Source organism: Chiloscyllium plagiosum, unplaced genomic scaffold (assembly GCF_037043375.1).
Source record: "Chiloscyllium plagiosum isolate Xiang-an unplaced genomic scaffold, Cpla_swu_hap1 HiC_scaffold_3, whole genome shotgun sequence".
Classification (NCBI taxonomy): Eukaryota; Metazoa; Chordata; class Chondrichthyes; order Orectolobiformes; family Hemiscylliidae; genus Chiloscyllium; species Chiloscyllium plagiosum.
Window position 1 is genome coordinate 71,774,717 of NW_028270141.1, and position 18,952 is coordinate 71,793,668.

General features: G+C 41.4%; 1 protein-coding gene across 5 annotated transcripts in view; it reads right to left on the bottom strand.

Moving 5' to 3' along the window:
- lama2 (laminin, alpha 2) overlaps window positions 1-18,952 on the bottom strand; it is a 385,009-nt gene that overhangs the window by 55,285 nt on the left and 310,772 nt on the right. For all 5 annotated transcript variants that reach the window (XM_087980433.1, XM_087980426.1, XM_087980423.1 and 2 more), the window contains 5 exons: window positions 15,481-15,597; window positions 12,909-13,091; window positions 5,675-5,829; window positions 5,443-5,586; window positions 1,577-1,710 (listed from right to left, as the gene is read on the bottom strand). In XM_087980433.1, the coding sequence (XP_087836559.1) occupies window positions 1,577-1,710; window positions 5,443-5,586; window positions 5,675-5,829; window positions 12,909-13,091; window positions 15,481-15,597 (733 nt within the window). The remainder of the gene's footprint in view (window positions 1-1,576; window positions 1,711-5,442; window positions 5,587-5,674; window positions 5,830-12,908; window positions 13,092-15,480; window positions 15,598-18,952) is intronic.

Sequence of the window (18,952 nt, forward strand, 5' to 3'; positions counted from 1 at the left end):
TGGCACAGTGGTTAGCACTGCTGCCTCACAGCGCCAGAGACCCGGGTTCAATTCCCGACTCAGGCGACTGACTGTGTGGAGTTTGCACATTCTCCCCGTGTCTGCGTGGGTTTCCTCCGGGTGCTCCGGTTTCCTCCCACAGTCAGAAAGATGTGCAGGTCAGGTGAATTGGCCATGCTAAATTGCCCGTAGTGTTAGGTTAAAGGGGTAAATGTAGGGGTATGGGTGGGTTGCGCTTCGGCGGGTCGGTGTGGACTTGTTGGGCCGAAGGGCCTGTTTCCACACTGTAAGTAATCTAATCTAATCATTTCCACACATGCCACTTGATCCCTCTGCTCTCCTCCACAATTTATAAATTTATTTACCAAGTGGTATGTCTTTCTATGAATGTCTCTTTACTGTCTCACACTTAGCTATCTTGAAGCTTGTTTGTCATTTGAACACTCATTCTACAAGTTTATTAATATATTGCTTCACTTTGGTCACAGACTCTAGATTAGCTATCTCCCTCAACTTGCTATCATCTACAAATTGTGAACTTACCAAGTCTTTTTACCTCTCCTATCAGAGGGGCACATTGCCTCCATTTAAAGCAATCCTAACAAAGGTTGATATAACATGAGATTTGCACACGTGGTTTGCACAAAGATCATGAAGTAGGATTCTTTATTCTGGATAAGTGGTGGGTGAACTATAAGGAACTCCCCTCAGAACATCATTGCAAGATCCTGACTATTTCCATGGTTGAGCTTTGTTTTAAAATGCTTCCGTGGTGCTGTAAAACAGCTTTGACTGGGGCGCAAGGGTGAAGCCAGAAATCCAACAATTCCTCCTTTATGCCATGTTTCGATTAAAACGGAAAGGCGAGTGTTTCAGTAGACTGGGTAACTTGCAGCTCAATGTTTATGGTGTCAATACGAATACCAAGAGAAATGTTAACTCTCTGTTTGTTCCCTCAAACCAAACTAAAAGGAAACAAACATTTCCTGGGTCAGTTATTAGAAGTGTCTTTGAACACTGCTAGTTAGGTCACCCTATATCCAGTACCACCAGTACTTGAAAATTAGGGGAGATGTGGCTTCCTATTTGTCAACTCCAATTGAAGTGATGGGCTGGAAAGATCGGAGGAATTAGTCAATTCTGCCTCATGATCTTGAAAGGATCATTATTTATTTCTCTCTGCAAAAAAGGATCAAAATTGAGGTGGTGAAATTTCTCTGCTGGTTTAACAGTCTGGTTCAGAGATACATGTGGATTCCACATATTTATCTTAAATGAAAATTTACTTTTAAAGAGACAAGTGGAGATTTGTTCCAAAGCCCACGTATATTAAGCATACAATGTCATGTTAATATACTGATCAAGCATCTCTATATTTAAAATGCAGTGAAAGAAAAAAAATTGAATAAATTTAAAGGGCAGATTTTTTTATTAACAAGTGCACCTGAGGAAGAATTCTTGCCCATCTGGAGTGGAACTTTGTAAATATCTACCTGGAAATGCCATAGTTGGATGTGAATAAAATAGTGCTCAGTAACAGTTTGAACAAAAATAAATTCAGAAGCATGAAACTTACCTTGAGGCTTCAATTCTGTACCAGTATTGGTCATTAATGACTAAGTCTGGATATTCAACACGTCCAACACCAGATCCTACATCCCACAGAAAGTTGACTTTGCCTTTACGCATCTCAATTGCTAAGAAATCAGTCTGTAGAATAACAGCAAAATCGAAGTTGAAAGCTAACTTAGGAACCCTGCTAACACTCTGATTAAATGTTTCAAAGTAGGAAATACCTACTTTTGATGAAAAGCATGATGAAAATCTTCAAACATAGTAGTGCTTCTTAAAAAGTATATATGAACCATTATAATACATAATTATGAAATTGGTTACTGTACAGATATACACCATTTCCCATGTGTCCATGTCAGCTCTCTGATAGAGTTAATCTCACTACTCAGCCAGTTCCCCATAGCACAATATTTTGTTGCTCTCTTCAGATAATTGTCTAGCTTCCTTTGAAAAGCCACAATTGCATCTGCTTCCAACATAATGCTGTTGGCTCCAAGCCAAATCAATGAAAGCATTCAGTATCTTGAACAATAAATTTGTAAACCTCAGTAAAGAGCCTAACGTGAAGTACGTAAGATGGTAATTGACTGATAAATTAATATTCCACATTTCTTTTAAACCATCCAGCTCTGCTAAGCCTTAACGTATACATCTGTATAAGGATATATTCACCAATTCTTATCTCGGTGGTAACACTCTTAATACCGAATTAGAAGGCAGTGCACATTGTAGATTGCACATTTGCAATCTCAGAATGCTGGTGATTGAAGGAGTGAATGCTTGATATGAATGGGTTGCCAATCAAGTGTGTTGCTTTAGTGTTAAGCTTCTTGTAAGTTGTTACAGCTGCCCTCATTCAGTCAAGTGGAGAGTATTCCATCACATTATTGACTTATGACTTATGGATGGTAGGCAGGATTTAGCAAGTCAGAAAGCGAGCTGTTTGCAACAGAATTCCCAATCTTTTTCCTTTTTTTTGCCCAGTTAAGTTAGAACATAGAACATTACAGCGCAGTACAGGCCCTTTGATCCTCGATGTTGCGCCGACCTGTCATACTAATCTGAAGCCCATCTAACCTACACTATTCCATGTACGTCCATATGCTTATCCAATGACGACTTAAATGTACTTAAAGTTGGTGAATCTACTACCGTTGCAGGCAAAGCATTCCATATCCTTACTACTCTCTGAGTAAAGAAACTACCTCTGACATCTGTCCTCTATCTATCACCCCTCAATTTAAAGCTATGCCCCCTCGTGCTTGCCGTCACCATACTTGGAAAAAGGCTCTCCCTGTCCACTCTATCTAACCCTCTGATTATCTTATATGTCTCTATTAAGTCACGTCTCAACCTGCTTCTCTCTAACGAAAACAGCCTCAAGTCCCTCAGCCTTTCCTTGTAAGACCTTCCCTCCATACCAGGCAACATCCTTGCAAATCTCCTCTGTGCCCTTTCCAAAGCTTCCACATCCTTCTTATAATGCGGGTCAATGGTCAGTATTTATGAATCATCCACAGTTGTCTTTAAATATAATTACATCAATGATTTAAACCCACTGAAATGAATATTGCTAAAAACATAACAGTGGAGTTTCACATTTGAAAAAAGGCATATTCATTCTAGGTTCTAATACAAATTTCAGTTGAAGATATTGCAAGTTGAATGTTTAGTCAAAAGGTGGAGACAAACTCACTTCTAAAACTATCTTGTTGCCTGAGCCAAAATAAATATTGAACCTGGAGTGTCTGTGCACTTGATAACACCTCCACATGTTGAGAAAACTGTTGCACAGCAGCACATTTCACATTATATGAATAAAATAAAAATTGTGTTTAATTGTATAACTAATTTTTATATAGTGCTTACATGATGGAGCGTGCATGAAGCTTTTGATCATCCTAAAGGGTAGAGTCTTAAAAAGAAACAGGTTCTGAAGGATGATGGCAAAAGACAACATCAAAGTGGGACTTCAATCAAAGAGTTCCTATTTTCACACATTGCTCCCCTCTTTAGTCAATGCCTGACATGCTGCTCTGTAATGGTCTAAAATGAACCTTCGTGGGTACAGGTGAAGCAGTCTACAGTGAGACCACCTAAGGATAGCTGGAATGAGCAGGTTGTCATATGAAGACTGGGCTTGTTTCTCCTGGAGTTTCAAAGAGTGTGGGGTGACTTGATTGAAGTGCAAAATGCCTTGAAAGTTTTGACAAGGTGGATGTGGGTCGGTGAGTCCAGTGTTAGGGTACATTGTTTTAGAATTAGTAGCTGGCCTTTCAGTAGCGCTGAGGAAAATAATTCTCTCAGCATTGTGTGAAGTAGGTGCCAAAGACGGTGGTAGGTGAATCATAAGTCATAGAATCGTACAGGATAGAAGAAGCCCTTCAGTCTATCACTTCTGTACTGCCATATTTTTAAGAAATAGAAAGATCCTTGTTAGGAAATCAAAACTTATCAGATGAGAATTTGAAATTCTGAACACAACAAAACAGCCATTGTATTACTGAATAGTGTAACAAGTTCTAAATGGCTTACTCCTCCTTCTATGTTTGCACGTAAAAGCCAGAAGATATCATCCAACAGCAGCTCAACCATCCAAGCTGAGATCTGAGCCACCATCTTTATCTCTCTGTTGGAACACTGGGAAAATGAAGATTTACATAAAAATAGAAAATGGTGATATATCAGCAGGAATAGCAGAATGTGTGGAGAGAGTTAATGTTTCAATTTGAGGACCTTTCTAAAGACAAACAAAAGTGAAGGTCTACTTCATAGGCTGACAGATAGGAAAACTTTACTGATAAAAGATATCATGGCAGAAAATAAAAGGTAATGGTTACAGCAAAGAAACAAAGATGTGCAGAGTAGGAGAACTGGCCAAGCTAAATTGCCCATAGTGTTCAGGGATGGGCAAGTTAGATGCATTTGTCAGGGGTAAATGTAGAGTAATAACATTGGGAATGGGTCCGGATGGGTTATTCTGAGGGTTGGTGTGGACTTGTTGAGCCAAATGGCCTTTCTCCACAGTGTAGGGATTCTATGATTCTATGATTCTTCTATGATTCAAAATAAACAAAAGCTTTGTCCAGAGTGATTTTGAGTAGTAGAATAATGAACAGCCACATCTGAGTACAAAGTTGTATAAAACAAGTGAAAGACCAGCATGTGCAAAGTAAGTGATCGGAAACAAAATGAGGGGACAGAATTCATGGTCTGAAATTGCTGTACTCAATGTCACATCCAGACGGCTGTAAAGTATCTAATCAAAAGCTGAAGTAGTAACTATCGAGGTTGTGTTCACTGGGATACTGCCACGGCCAAGAGCAGAAGTGTCAACATGAGAGAAATGTGCAAATCCAAAGTGGCTAGGCCACCAGAAACTTGGCATTATGCTTGTGGACTGAACAGATACATTCTGCAATATCATCGGTGTAAATTCATTAATTTTCATAAATTTCATCATAATACAGCTGCAACCCATTAACTATCGCGTGGCAATATAGATCCTATTTGGAACTTGTGCTAAAACTGATGCTCCTATACCATTGCTATAATCTGTGTTCCCATCCCATACCAATTCTTACACATGCTTTTCTACCCTGTCTGTAAAAATCAATTGCTTAAACTCTAAGGTTCTGTCACCCCCATCTCCAGCCACGCTGTGCGTATCATGAGCAATATAACCAAAACATCATATAAATAGTCAGTTCAGCTGTCTATAGTTATTGAGTAAAACCAGGGCATTCTTTCCCTGGTTGGATAATACTAGAGCAGCAGACGCTGACAAGACCTTGACCAGCAGCCCAACATTTTGACTTTTAAAACAACAAAGGAAGTGACATAAAGATCTAAAGTGCGTGGACTTACATATCGTGCACTACCAAGATAAAATAGTAGATTCTCCAGCTCTGATGTTTTCACATTCAGAACAATAGAGTTGTAGGTGCCCTTTTTAATATCGGGACGGTAAGTACGGATGCAGTCACCACCAGATGAAACTGATACTTTGATCTAAAGCAAGTTGAAAGAATCATTCAATTAATGGAGAGTAACAAAGTTACAAAAAACACATATTTATTTTGTTGATTGAACTACTCACAGAGTTGGCATGTTTACGGGCTTGATTTATAAGATCTTTAATGTGAGAGATATTCCTTCCGAGAGTGTCCTGAAGATTCTTGATTGGTTTCAGTTTATCCATCAATTTATCGGTTTTATCTTCCAATTCTTTAACTTTCATATCAGCATCAGCAACTTAATGTGACAATAAAAAAGATAAATGTGCAAATTGTTTTGTTTCCCATTTTAATAAAATCAGAAACAATAAGGTCAGGACGATACATCCTTCTCAGTTTTGGTAAGAAAGGAAATTGCTCAATACAAGGATCTTTGTTCTTTTAATTGAATGCCATGATACAAACATATCCATGTATTTTATCAACCCTAGTTTGTAAGTTAACAATTCCTGCAAAAAAAAATTGTCTAAAATATGTTTCTGTTAACTCAAACACAGAGATGTTCCCATCCCTAAATAAGAATTCACCTATGTGTGTACAAAGGTGGGTCTAGTATTTACTGACAACCTCTATTTGAAAAATTCTTTTCATTCCTAGGCCTCTTTCACACAGCTACCACTCAGTTTTTTTCAATTCCATTTGATTTATGAACAATTACATTGTTGTTATGGCAACAGTGTTACTAGAATTAAGATTTTGAGGTATGAAGCACCAGGAAAAATACCGTGATCAATTTCCATATTTAATATCAGTATTTTGGATTGACTATGTAATTTTAAAATTACAGTTTAAGTTTTAATTATTGCAAATAATTTTTGTAGATTTTTGCTGTCTCTGGAAACTTCCACTATGTAAACTCTATTTGTTTTGATCACTTGTTTATTTATTAATAAATTAAGCAAGAATAAAGCACTCTTTAAAGTGGTTTATCTCGAATCCACTTCTGGACAGAGCAGTCCAGAGTAATGGGAAATGCTCAAACTGAAGTGTAGTTTTATGAGCTCACAGATTCCCATCCACTGGCACCACAAATTAGGATTTTGAGTACAGGTGTCACATTTTGTTACCGTTCCCTGTTTGTAAAATACAAACATAGAAAATAGGAGCAGGAATAGGCATTCAACCACTCCAGCCTGCTCCACCATTCAATACAATCATGGCTGATCCAATGTTCTATACTTTCAGGCACAAAGCCTTACACTTGTCTTGATTGATTCTGGCCTTTGACTCCTCCTTCTATCTTTTCCCTCATTCCCTTTTCTGTCTTTTGTTCTTGTCCTTGATTCCCCTTCCTCTGACTCTTTGCATAAGTTCCCATTCCCCTTCCAATTTGGTTAAAACCCTCCCAACCACTCTAGCAAATGGTCCCCCAAGTCATCAGTTCCCATCCTGCCCAAGTGTAATCTGTCCAGTTTGTAATGGTTTAATCTCCCAGAAGTCTGAAACCCTCCCCTTCATGCCACCTCTTTAGCCACATGGTCATCTGATATATCCTCCTATTTCTATTCTGAAAAACATGTAGTGATCCTGAGATTACTGCCTTTGAGGTCCTACTTTTCAGCTTGCTTCCTAACTCCTTACATTCTATTTTTAGAATCTCATCCCCTTTTTACCTGGTGGTATCAATGTGTACCATGACCACTGACAGCTCACCCTCCCCCTCCAGGATGTTCTGATATCACTCTGAGACATCGTTGACCCAAGCACCAGGGAAACAATATATCAACTTGGAGTCTCAGAGATGTATATGTATTCTCCTGAAAATTGAATCCTTCTTTGACTACTGCACTTCCTCCTCTTCTCCTTTGCAGCAGAGCCAACTGTAGTGCCACAAATGTAGCTGTTTTTTGCTTTCCCCTGACAGCTATTCCCCTCAAAACATAGTATCTTTTTTCAAGGGAGTGACCATCGGAGGTTCCTGGATTGCTTGTCAAATCCTGTTACTCTGTCTGGTACTCACCCATTCTACAATATACCAAGTCATGCCTGCACCTTTACCAGGTTCCAGAATAAGGCACAGATGAGCGTGACATTACACGGCTTGGAAAAACTAATGTGATCATCTAAATACCAATTGTAAAGCCACAAATTACATTTGGTGTAACATGCAGACTACAGTGTGGAAGATATAGTTGATATTATATGCAAGAGACAAGTTTAAGTAAAAGGATCAACAACTTCCTAAATCTAGAAGTTGCTGGCACGAACATACATCTGCAAAAGACTAAATGTAAATGAAATAACTAATTCACCATGTTGATTCGAATCCCCTGATAAGTATATATTTACCTAGGTCCTAAATTTTCTCAAAATATGCACTGTCCAAATTATTGGCTTTTCTAAGTACTACTTTGGTCCAAGGGATAAGTGAGTTACACCATGGTTTATACTGAATATAAATTCAGCAACAAAGTGGGTATGGTCCAAGGAACATGATTTACATTTCTCTATACTCTGCTATACTTGGCTTATCGATAGTCACAGGTGAGGTGCCGGAAGACTGGAGATTGGCTAACGTGCTGCCACTGTTTAAGAAAGCTGATGAGGACAAGCCAGGGAACTATAGACCAGTGAGCCTGACGTCGGTGGTGGGCAAGTTTTGGAGTGAATCCTGAGGGACAGAATGAACATGTATTTGGAAAGGCAAGGACTGATTAGGGATAGTCAACATGGCTTTGTGCATGGGAAACCATGTCTCACAAACTTGACTGAGTTTTTTGAAGAAGTAACAAAGAGGATTGATGAGGGCAGAGCAGTAGATAAGACCATAAGACATAGGAGCGGAAGTAAGGCCATTCGGCCCATCGAGTCCATTCCGCCATTCAATCATGGCTGATGGGCATTTCAATTCCACTTACCCGCATTCTCCCCGTAGCCCTTAATTCCTTGTGACATCAAGAATTTATCAATTTATGCCTTGAAGACATTTAGCGTCCCAGCCTCCACTGCACTCTGTGGCAATGAATTCCACAGGCCCACCACTCTCTGGCTGAAGAAATGTCTCCGCATTTCTGTTCTGAATTTAGCCCCTCTAATTCTAAGGCTGTGTCCACGGGTCTTAGTCTCCTCGCCTAACAGAAACAATTTCCTAGCGTCCACCCTTTCCAAGCCATGTATTATCTTGTAAGTTTCTATTAGATCTCCCCTTAATCTTCTAAACTCCAATGAATACAATCCCAGGATCCTCAGCCGTTCCTCGTATGTTAGGCCTACCATTCCAGAGATCATCCGTGTGAATCTCCAGTGCCAGTATGTCCTTCCTGAGGTGTGGGGACCAAAACTGGACACAGTACTCCAAATGGGGCCTAACCAGAGCTTTATAAAGTCTCAGTAGCACAACAGTGCTTTTATATTCCAATCCCCTTGAGATAATTGACAACATTGCATTCGCTTTCTTAATCATGGTCTGAACCTGCATGTTTACCTTTAGAAAATCCTCAACTAGCACTCCCAGATCCCTCTGTACTTTGGCTTTACGAATTTTCTCACAGTTTAGAAAGTAATCCATGCTTCTATTCTTTTTCCCAAAGTGCAAGGCCTCGCATTTGCTCACATTGAATTCCATCAACCATTTCCTGGACCACTCCTCCAACCTGTCTAGATCCTTCTGCAGCCTCCCCACTTCCTCAGTACTACCTGCCTGTCCACTTAACTTTGTATCATCAGCAAACGTCGCTAAAATGCCCCCAGTCCCTTCATCCAGATCATTAATATATAATGTGAACAGCTGCGGCCCCAACACTGATCCCTGCGGGATACCACTTGTCACCGGTTGCCATTCCGAAAAAGAACCTTTTATCCCAACTCTCTGCCTCCTGTCAGACAGCCAATCCTCTATCCATACCAGTAGCTCACCTCGAACACCATGGGCCCTCACCTTGCTCAGCAGCCTCCCATGTGGCACCTTATCAAAGGCCTTTTTGAAGTCTAGGTAGGCCACATCCACTGGGTTTCCCCGGTCTAACCTACTTGTCACCTCTTCAAAGAACTCCAACAGGTTTGTCAGGCATGACCTCCCCTTACTAAATCCATGTTGACTTGTTCTAATCTGACCCTGCTCTTCCAAGAATTTAGAAACCTCATCCTTAATGATGGATTCTAGAATTTTACCAACAACCGAGGTTAGGCTAATTGGCCTATAATTTTCCATCTTTTGCCTTGATCCTTTCTTGAACAAGGGGGTTACAACAGCCATCTTCCAATCATCTGGGACTTTCCCGGACTCCAGTGACTTTTGAAAGATCTCAACCAACGCCTCCGCTATTTCCTCAGCCACCTCCCTCAGAACTCTAGGATGTAACCCATCAGGGCCTGGAGATTTATCAATTTTAAGACCTTTTAGCTTTTCTAGCACTTTCTCTTTTGTAATGGCAACCATACTCAACTCAGCCCCCTGACTCCCTTTAATTGTTGGGATATTACTCATGTCTTTCACTGTGAAGACTGACGCAAAGTACTTATTAAGTTCTCCTGCTATATCCTTATCTTCCATCACTAGGCTTCCAGCATCAGTTTTAAGTGGCCCAATGTCTACTCTTGCCTGTTGTTTGTTTCTTATGTATTGAAAGAAACTTTTACTATCATTTCTAATATTACTGGCTAGCCTACCTTCATATTTGATCCTCTCCTTCCTTATTTCTCTCTTTGTTATCCTCTGTTTGTTTTTGTAGCCTTCCCAATCTTCTGATTTCCCAGTGCCCTTGGCCACTTTATAGGCTCTCTCTTTTTCTTTGATAGATTTCCTGACTTCCTTTGTCAGCCATGGCTGTCTAAGCCCTCCCCGGATAATCTTTCTCTTCTTGGAAATGAACATCTGTACAGTGTCCTCAATTTTATCCACAAACTCCCGCCATTTTTGCTCTACTGTCTTCCCTGCTAGGTTCTGCTTCCAGTCTATTTTCGTCAGTTCCTCTCTCATGCCCTCATAGTTACCTTTGTTTAACTGTAAAACCATTACATTCGATTTTGCCTTCTCTCTTTCAAACTGCAGACTGAACTCTACCATATTATGATCGCTGCTTCCTAAGTGTTCCCTTACTTTAAGATTTTTTATAAAGTCTGGTTCATTACATAGCACTAGGTCCAGAATAGCCTGCTCCCTTGTGGGCTCCATGACAAGCTGTTCCAAAAAGCCATCCTGTAAGCATTCCATGAATTCCCTTTCTTGGATCCACTGGCAACATTATTTACCCAGTCCACCTGCATATTGAAGTCGCCCACGATCACTGTGACCTTGACCTTCTGACATGCCTTCTCTATTTCCCAGTACATGTTGCGCCCCTGGTCCTGACCACTGTTAGGAGGTCTGTATCTAACTCCCACTATGGTTTTTTTGCCTTTGTGGTTCCTCAATTCCACCCACACAGACTCCACACCATCCGATGCTATGTCATTCAGCACCATAGATTTAATTTTGTTCTTAACTAACAAGGCAACCCTGCCCCCTCTGCCCACCTCCCTGTCTTTTCGATAAGTTGAAAACCCTTGGATGTTTAATTGCCAGTCCTGACCCCCCTGTAACCACGTCTCTGTGATGCCTACCACATCATAATCATTCACGATGATCTGTGCCATTAGTTCGTCTGCTTTGTTATGAATGCTACGAGCATTCGGGTAAAGTGCCTTAATGTTAACTTTCTTATCATTAGAGATATTGGAAGTCATAAGATGTCCTAAGTTATCCTTCAGTAAGGCTTTCAACAAGGTTCCCCATGGGAGAATGGTGAGCAAGGTTAGATTTCACAGAATACAGGGAGAACTTGCCATTTGGATACAGAACTGGCTCAAAAGGTAGAAGTCAGAGGGTGGTGGTGGAGGGTTGTTTTTCAGACTGGAAGCCTATGACCAGTGGAGTGCCACAAGGATCGGTGCTGGGTCCACTACTTTTTGTCATTTATATAAATGATTTGTATGTGAGCATAAGAGGTACAGTTAGTAAGTTTGCTGATGACACCAAAATTGGAGGCGTAGTGGACAGCGAAGAAGGTCACCTCAGATTACAACAGGATCTGGACCAGATGGGCCAATGGGCTGAGAAGTGGCAGATAGAGTTTAATTCAGATAAATGCGAGGTGCTGCATTTTGGGAAAGCAAATCTTAGCAGGATTTATACACTTAATGATAGGGAGCGTTGCTGAACAAAGAGACCTTGGAGTGCAGGTTCATAGCTCTTTGAAAGTGGAGTCGTGGGTAGATAGAATAGTGAAGAAGGCGTTTGGTATGCTTTCCTTTATTGGTCAGAGTATTGAGTACAGGAGTTGGGAAGTCATGTTGCGGCTGTACACGACATTGGTTAGGCCACTGTTGGAATATTGCGTGCAATTCTGGTCTCCTTCCTGTTGGAAAGATGTTGTGAAACTTGAAAGGATTCAGAAAAGATTTACAAGGATGTTGACAGGAGGACTTGAGCTATAGGGAGAGGTTGAATAGGCCGGGTATAATTTCTCTGGAGTGTCGGAGGCTGAGGGGTGACCTTATTGTGGTTTATAAAATCATGAGGGCCATGGATAGGATAAATAGACAAAGTATTTTCCTGGGTAGGGGGAGTCCAGAACTAGAGGGCATAGGTTTAGAGTGAAAGGGGAAAGATATAAAAGAGACCTAAGAGACAACTTTTCATTCAGCAGATGGTACGTGTATGGAATGAGCAGCCAGAGGAAATGGTGGAGGCTAATACGATTGCAACATTTAAATGACATCTGGATGGATATATGAATAGGAAGGGTTTAAAGGGATATGGGTCGGGTGCTGGCAGATGGGACTAAATTAGGTTGGGATATCTGGTTGGCATGGATGAGTTGGACCGAAGGGTCTGTTTTATGTGCTGTACATCTCTATGACTCTATGATGAATTTTTGAAGTGGTGAAGTATGTCAATATAGAAAAATTGAACATTTTCAGACCATCTAAAACACCTCATTCAAATGAGCTGCTGGATAAAGCTCTTGTGAAAGTCCTGAAACAAGCTATCCCAAAACCAAACTTGGTAGAATAACTCTTATTGCATTCATACAAAATAGGAATTTTTCATGCAAATCATCCATGTTGTTTTTCTGATTTTCTGGAAAAGCAAATGTATTTTGACATTTTTTCAGTAAGAATTAGATTGAAATTAACACCATTAAAATTCACTTAAGATCTTTGGCACTCAGTCGCAGTGGGCACTGTACTCAAGGGGAAGTTACTTTGTTTTATGTTAATATGTAGAACACGGTTTTAAGTTGTCAATAAAATGAACAGGAAGAGTAATTATGTTAATTCTGTAAATGTACGTCTTTTGACCACTTCAGAAAATGCAACAGTAGAACAGAAACTTACTTGTCTTAGCTGGTGTATTAATGGCAGCATTTGCTTTGGCCACATCATCTTTGAGTTTGCTACAGTTGTCCTGCAATCCCAGGAGATTCTGGTTTAAATCTTTTATTTCTGCCAGCACTGCATTTGCAGTGTCATTTGCCTGTTTGGCTTTCTCTTTAGCTGCTTGTATCTTGGCACTTGCATCTATTTTATGGAAGAAATGTACATATTAATGTACTGCATGTTAATATAAAAATAACTCAGCATTAACTTCACAACATAGTTAACATTGAACAGAAGGCATGCATTAAAGAGCTGATTTTCTGACATTGCATCACCAATACAGAGCATTGATCAGTGGAGACATAGAGTGGAATTTTCCAGGTCTTCATCCAACTCCACCATCACTATCCTGCATGCTCCATGGGCAACATTCTCTTCCATCCTTTGACCACACGAGTGGGCATTGCCAAGGCTTCATCACATCATCAAGGCTGTTTTCAGACCAATTCACACACTACTGAAGCACACTCCACTCTGGAGCTAAGGGGCATTTATACCTTGTATGCTTCTGCCAAGTCACAGCGGCATCGACACATCTCCGGTATCTACACAGGATGGTTCCTTCGTGTCTTTGCTTACTTTCTTAGCAGTCATGCACTCTGCACTGACTTGGATGCTGCAACCTCCTCTGGCTTGCATTGCTTTTTAGTTCAGTGGGAGCTGCAGCAGCTTCTCAACATCCTGAGCACTGAATTGTTCAGGGACAGACATGTTGATGTGCAGCACTGTCAATTCACACCTCCTGGTGGAGTAAATGGGGACAATGTTCACTCTGGGGCTGCCACTATTGTCAGATAAGGGGCACATCCAATCTCAGTACAGATGATTGGGCCACAGTCAGCCTTATAGAACAAGTGCAACCAGTCTGGGAATCACAGAGGCATCAGTCAAACTGCTGAGGAGACATCCATCCTTTGATCCTGCTTATCAACTGTCCCTGTTGTTGCAGTTCCTGAGCCTTCTGATGTCAGTAACAGCCAAGACCAGGACTTAGCTTCTGCCTTGGCCCAAGCAGGTTATCTGGTCATTACCAGTCACTGAGGATAACTTTTTTTTATCTAACTGCAGAGTTTTGTCAGTGATGTGCTCACCAGATTGTGCTCCCAATTCTAATCTAGAAACAGAAAACACTAGGGTGTTGGCCTGAGCTTGTGGTGGGTGCCGCCTTGTCAATTCATCCTCAGAGGGGAGAGTGACCTCCTCCTAAGGGTCGCTAGTACTGATCTATGTCTCCTAGTGGTTTGCTGGGTCTCATTAATGCCTACATAAAAGAAGAGAGGGAATTATTTGTGAAGAAAGGGTCAAAAAGTATTCAGGATAAGAATGAGTTTGCACTGGTGTTAATGGCGGAACAGCACAGCACAACACAATGTAGCTCACTCACTTGGCTGCTCATGGAGATCTCTCTATCCCCTCTGAGTTACTGCGTTCTTCTCCAGCCAACTCCAGAATTTTTCCTCAAATTGTGAAGGACCAAACATCTGCCCTCCTCACAACCATCTTTGCCCTCTCCAGCTAGTGAGGAAACATAACTTTCTAAAATGATACAGAGGGACGAATTGAGGGGGATGGAAATTAATGGGAGAGGAGTTATTGGTGATCGAGGGGTGGGAGAAGTGACCAGGTATCTGCTGTGAATGAGCAGGAAGTGCAGAGGACAGGAAGGGTTAGTAGTTTGCAAGTATGAGGTGGGTGAGAGATGTTGAGTGGACATGTTGCACAGTCATTGTTGCACTCCATTGACCTTGGTGAGAGGTGTTAGAGTGAGTAGCAATGTCCTTGACAGCTTGAGATAGGAGGGAAAACATGATGACACTTACCTTGCTGAGCACAGAAAAACTTGACCTTCTTCCTACACTGCTTGTTTTTTTTAAAATATTCAGGACACCTCACTGCCTTGGAATGCTAACTCTGTCCAGGTTGGCTGCATCTGGTGGCCTGGCCTCCTTTACTGGAGATGGCAATGCCTTTCTTTTGAAGAACCCGTCCACGAGCACTTCTAGGTCCGAGTCAGCAAAGCAAAGAGCGACTTTCCCTTTCCGTGTCGTGTTGTTTGGGATCAGAAAGCAAGACCACAAGGTGAGAGGCAGTTCCTGGTTTGGAGCATTTGCAGTGCTGTGGAGCTGGGTTTAAATATGGAGCCAGCAGTGCGAACATCACCAAATCCCTGCGGTGGCGAGAACTTCCACCTCTCCTGCCTCACAATTCCATAGGACAGGCCCTGAAAAGGCCAGTTAGGCCATGACTGACTCAAGACTGGTGACTGCTGGAGAAATGAGCCACAGTCGACTACCACCATGAATCTCAGACAAAAAAAAATTTGCTAGAAAAAATGGAACATTCAGCCCAACAGATCTGAAATTGTGAGTATATTGCCCATTGATTTTACTCAATAGGTTACAGGACAGAATAAAAAGGTCATTTTGATAATTTCTGTTAGCAGATAAAACTTAGAAGAACAGAATGTGACCAATTTCATCCAAAATAAACTGCACAAGCATAAAGAGCCATACGTCAGAATAAAACTTACCTTTGGGAATGGCATGAAGTTTCGCAAGTGTATCGTTTAAGGCTTTCAGCAAGTTTTTGTTTTTGGTTGTACCATCATTTAGCCTATTTTCTAAGTTATTCAAGTTATCTCTTTTCTCTGAAAGACAATAACAAAAGATTCAAGACATGACATCTACATCATGGCACAGTTTTCTCAAAATGAATTAATTATTTGTTTGTACATTTCTAACTGCCTGAGTTGAATATAGTGGTTTTTTTCATACTTTTGAATTGTTCATGCTATAGTTTAGGGATGTATGCACACATGAACGATATTAATCAATCAGACCACTCTTTGATGTGTGATCCATGCCTACGTTAATGTTCTCATACGTGGTTGCAACAGAATATGATTTGACTTGTCACATGTAATGAGGTACAGTGAAAGGTTTTGTTTTGTGTGCAGAACAGGCAAATCATACCATATAAAGTGCATAAGGGGAATAGAACAGAGCGAAGAATATAATGTTATGGCTGTAAAGAAGGTGCACAAAGAGCAGATCAACATTCAATTTAAAATTTGAGAAGTCCATTCAGAAATCTAATAAGTGCTCCAAAACCATTGAGGAAAGACTTAGAAAAGTCAAAGTGTTCCCCTTCAAAGTGCTCAATGCTTGGCATTGACTGAGTATGGAGTTGTGATTGGACAGAATTGAGTGAGACTTTAAACCTTGGCATAGTCATCAATTACTACGTACAGTCTCAAATTTGCTATAGTCCACTGAACAAAGTGTCACATTGACTGCTGGTATGCTTACGTCAGAAAGCATCAATACATTTCAAAGATTGTAGAAAAATAATACCTTTAGTTCACAAGGAAGTAAAGTTGGCTAAGAAGTCAACTGACCTTTTAGTTGAACGTTTTAGGGATTACAGGCTACAAGCTTTTTGAATACATGGATCATGTTCAGTACCAGAAATGATAACCAGCCTAACATATCAGATGTTAAATTTGACTGGGATTCTACAGACAATTTTAAACTCGATGTAGGGCATGTTTTAAAGTAATGGATATCTGACAAGCACAACCAATATAAAGAACGTGGCATTGCAGATTGTTAGAACAGATGATGAGTGTCATGAGTGAATCAGTAATTTTCACACAACGATTTCTCTCAACTCCAAAGGTCTTATTTCCTGTGAAGCCTGGTGTACATTTGTATGCTAAATATCTGGTAATGTAGCAAAACCAAAAATTAAACAGAACAGCTCCCAGTTGCTGACCAGTTGGCCTTTTGCATTTCCTGGGCTGAGGTATCCATTGAACAAAACAAAGTGATAGAGTCATAGAGAAGTACAGCACAGAAACAGACCCCTCGGTCCAACTTGTCCATGCCGACCACAAATCCCAAACTAATCTCGTCTCATTTGCTAGTATTTGGCCCATATCCTTCGAGATCCTTCCTATTCATATGCCCATCCACGTGACTTTTAAATATTGTAATTGTACCAGCCTCCACCACTTCCTCCGGCATCTTATTCCATAAACACACCACCCTCTGTGTGAAAAAGTTGCCCCTTAGGTCCCTTTTATATCTTTCCCATCTCACCTTAAACCTATGGCTTCCAGTTTTGGACTCCCCCACCCCAAGGAAAAGACTTTGTCCATTTATCCTGTGCATGCCCCTCATGATTTTATAAACCTCTATAAGGTCAACCCTCAGCCTCCGACACTCCAGGGAAAATAGCCCCAGCCAATTCAGCCTCTCTCAACAGCTCAAATCCTCCAACCCTGGCAACATCCTTGTAAATCTTTTCTGAACCCTTTCAAGTTTCACAACATCCTTCCAATAGGAAAGAGACCAAAATTGCACCAATAGCCCCAGCCAATTCAGCCTCTCTCAACAGCTCAAATCCTCCAACCCTGGCAACATCCTTGTAAATCTTTTCTGAACCCTTTCAAGTTTCACAACATCCTTCCAATAGGAAAGAGACCAAAATTGCACCAATATTCCAACAGTGGTCTAACCAATGTTCTGTACAGCCACAACACGATCTCCCAACTCCTGTACTCAATGCTCTGCCCAATGAAGGAAAGCATTCCAAACGCCTTCTTCACTATCCTATTCTCCTGCGAGTTCACTTTCAAGGAGTGATGTACTTGCACTCCAAGGTCTCTTTGTTCAGAAACACTCCCCAGGGCCTTCCCATTACGTGAACAAGTCCTGCTCTGATTTGTGTTTCCAAAATGCAGCATCTCCTAATTAAACTCCATCTGCCACTCCTCAGACCATTGGCCCATCTGATCAATATTCCATTGTACTCTGAGGTAACCTTCTTCATTGTCCACTACACCTCCAATGTTGGTGTCATTGCAAACTTACTAACCAAACCTCCTATGTTCACATCTAAATCATTTATATCAATGACTGAAAGCAGTGGATCCACCACCGATCCTTGTGGCAAACCACTGGTCACAGGCCTCTGTCTTCTACCTTCGAGCTAGTTCTGTATCCAATTGGCCAGTTCTCTCTGTATTCCATGAGATCTAATCTTGCTAACCAGTTTATTATGAGGAACCTTGCTGAATGCTTGAATTCCATATAGATCACGTCTACTGCTCTGCCCTAGATGTCACAGTTGAATGTACAGTTAACGGAGAGCTTCAAACCAGCATCCACAAAAAAAAACACATATGGTCCAAATACTTAACTTCAGAAGCAATCATCCCAACACCCACTAACGGAGCTGCATCAATACATTGTTTCAACGAGCTGCATCACACTACAGCACCCAAGAACTACAAAAAACAAAAGTAAAATATCTACAGGGGAACCTCATTTTTGTGAACCAATTATCCGAATATCGGATTATCCTTAGGAGATCTCAAGGTCCCGATAGAAACATTACACCAAAGACTTGTGCCCAACACTGGTTGTGTCTTTTGTTTACATTGATTTGAAGTACTGCCGAGAACAGTCCTGGATTGATGGGAGCACAGGCACCGCCTCTAAATGACTGACCTCCCGCCCTCTCTCTCTCTCTCTCTCCCTCCCCACACTTTCCCTGGAGTTCTACACACGGCGTACCCTAAACACCCCCTTTCCCAGATAATTCTCCAACATTGTCCTGTGCAGGACAGAGATGGAACCTGTCAAAAAGTTGCAGTAAAACGATGTGTGTGTGTGTCTGAGTGCACTGTTTGGAGACTCACCCCCCAAAAGGCAGTAGCAGCAACAGCAGCAGTCCTGTTGTTGGTGTCCAGTCCAGCTGTCCTGGAGATGGGGGATGCGGGTGGGTGCAGACGGGGGTCGCGCAGGGGGTGGGGGCAGGTGTGGGCCAGTGCAGAGGGTGGATGGGCAGGGAGCAGAGTTGGATGGGGTTTGGGGGCACGGGGGGGGGGCGGTGCTGGACTGATTCAGGGGCAGTGTTGGACAGGATTGGGGGCAGGCAGGGGGATGGTGTTGCATGGGTTTGGGGGGAGGGGTTTGGGGAGGTGGGCAGGGGATGGG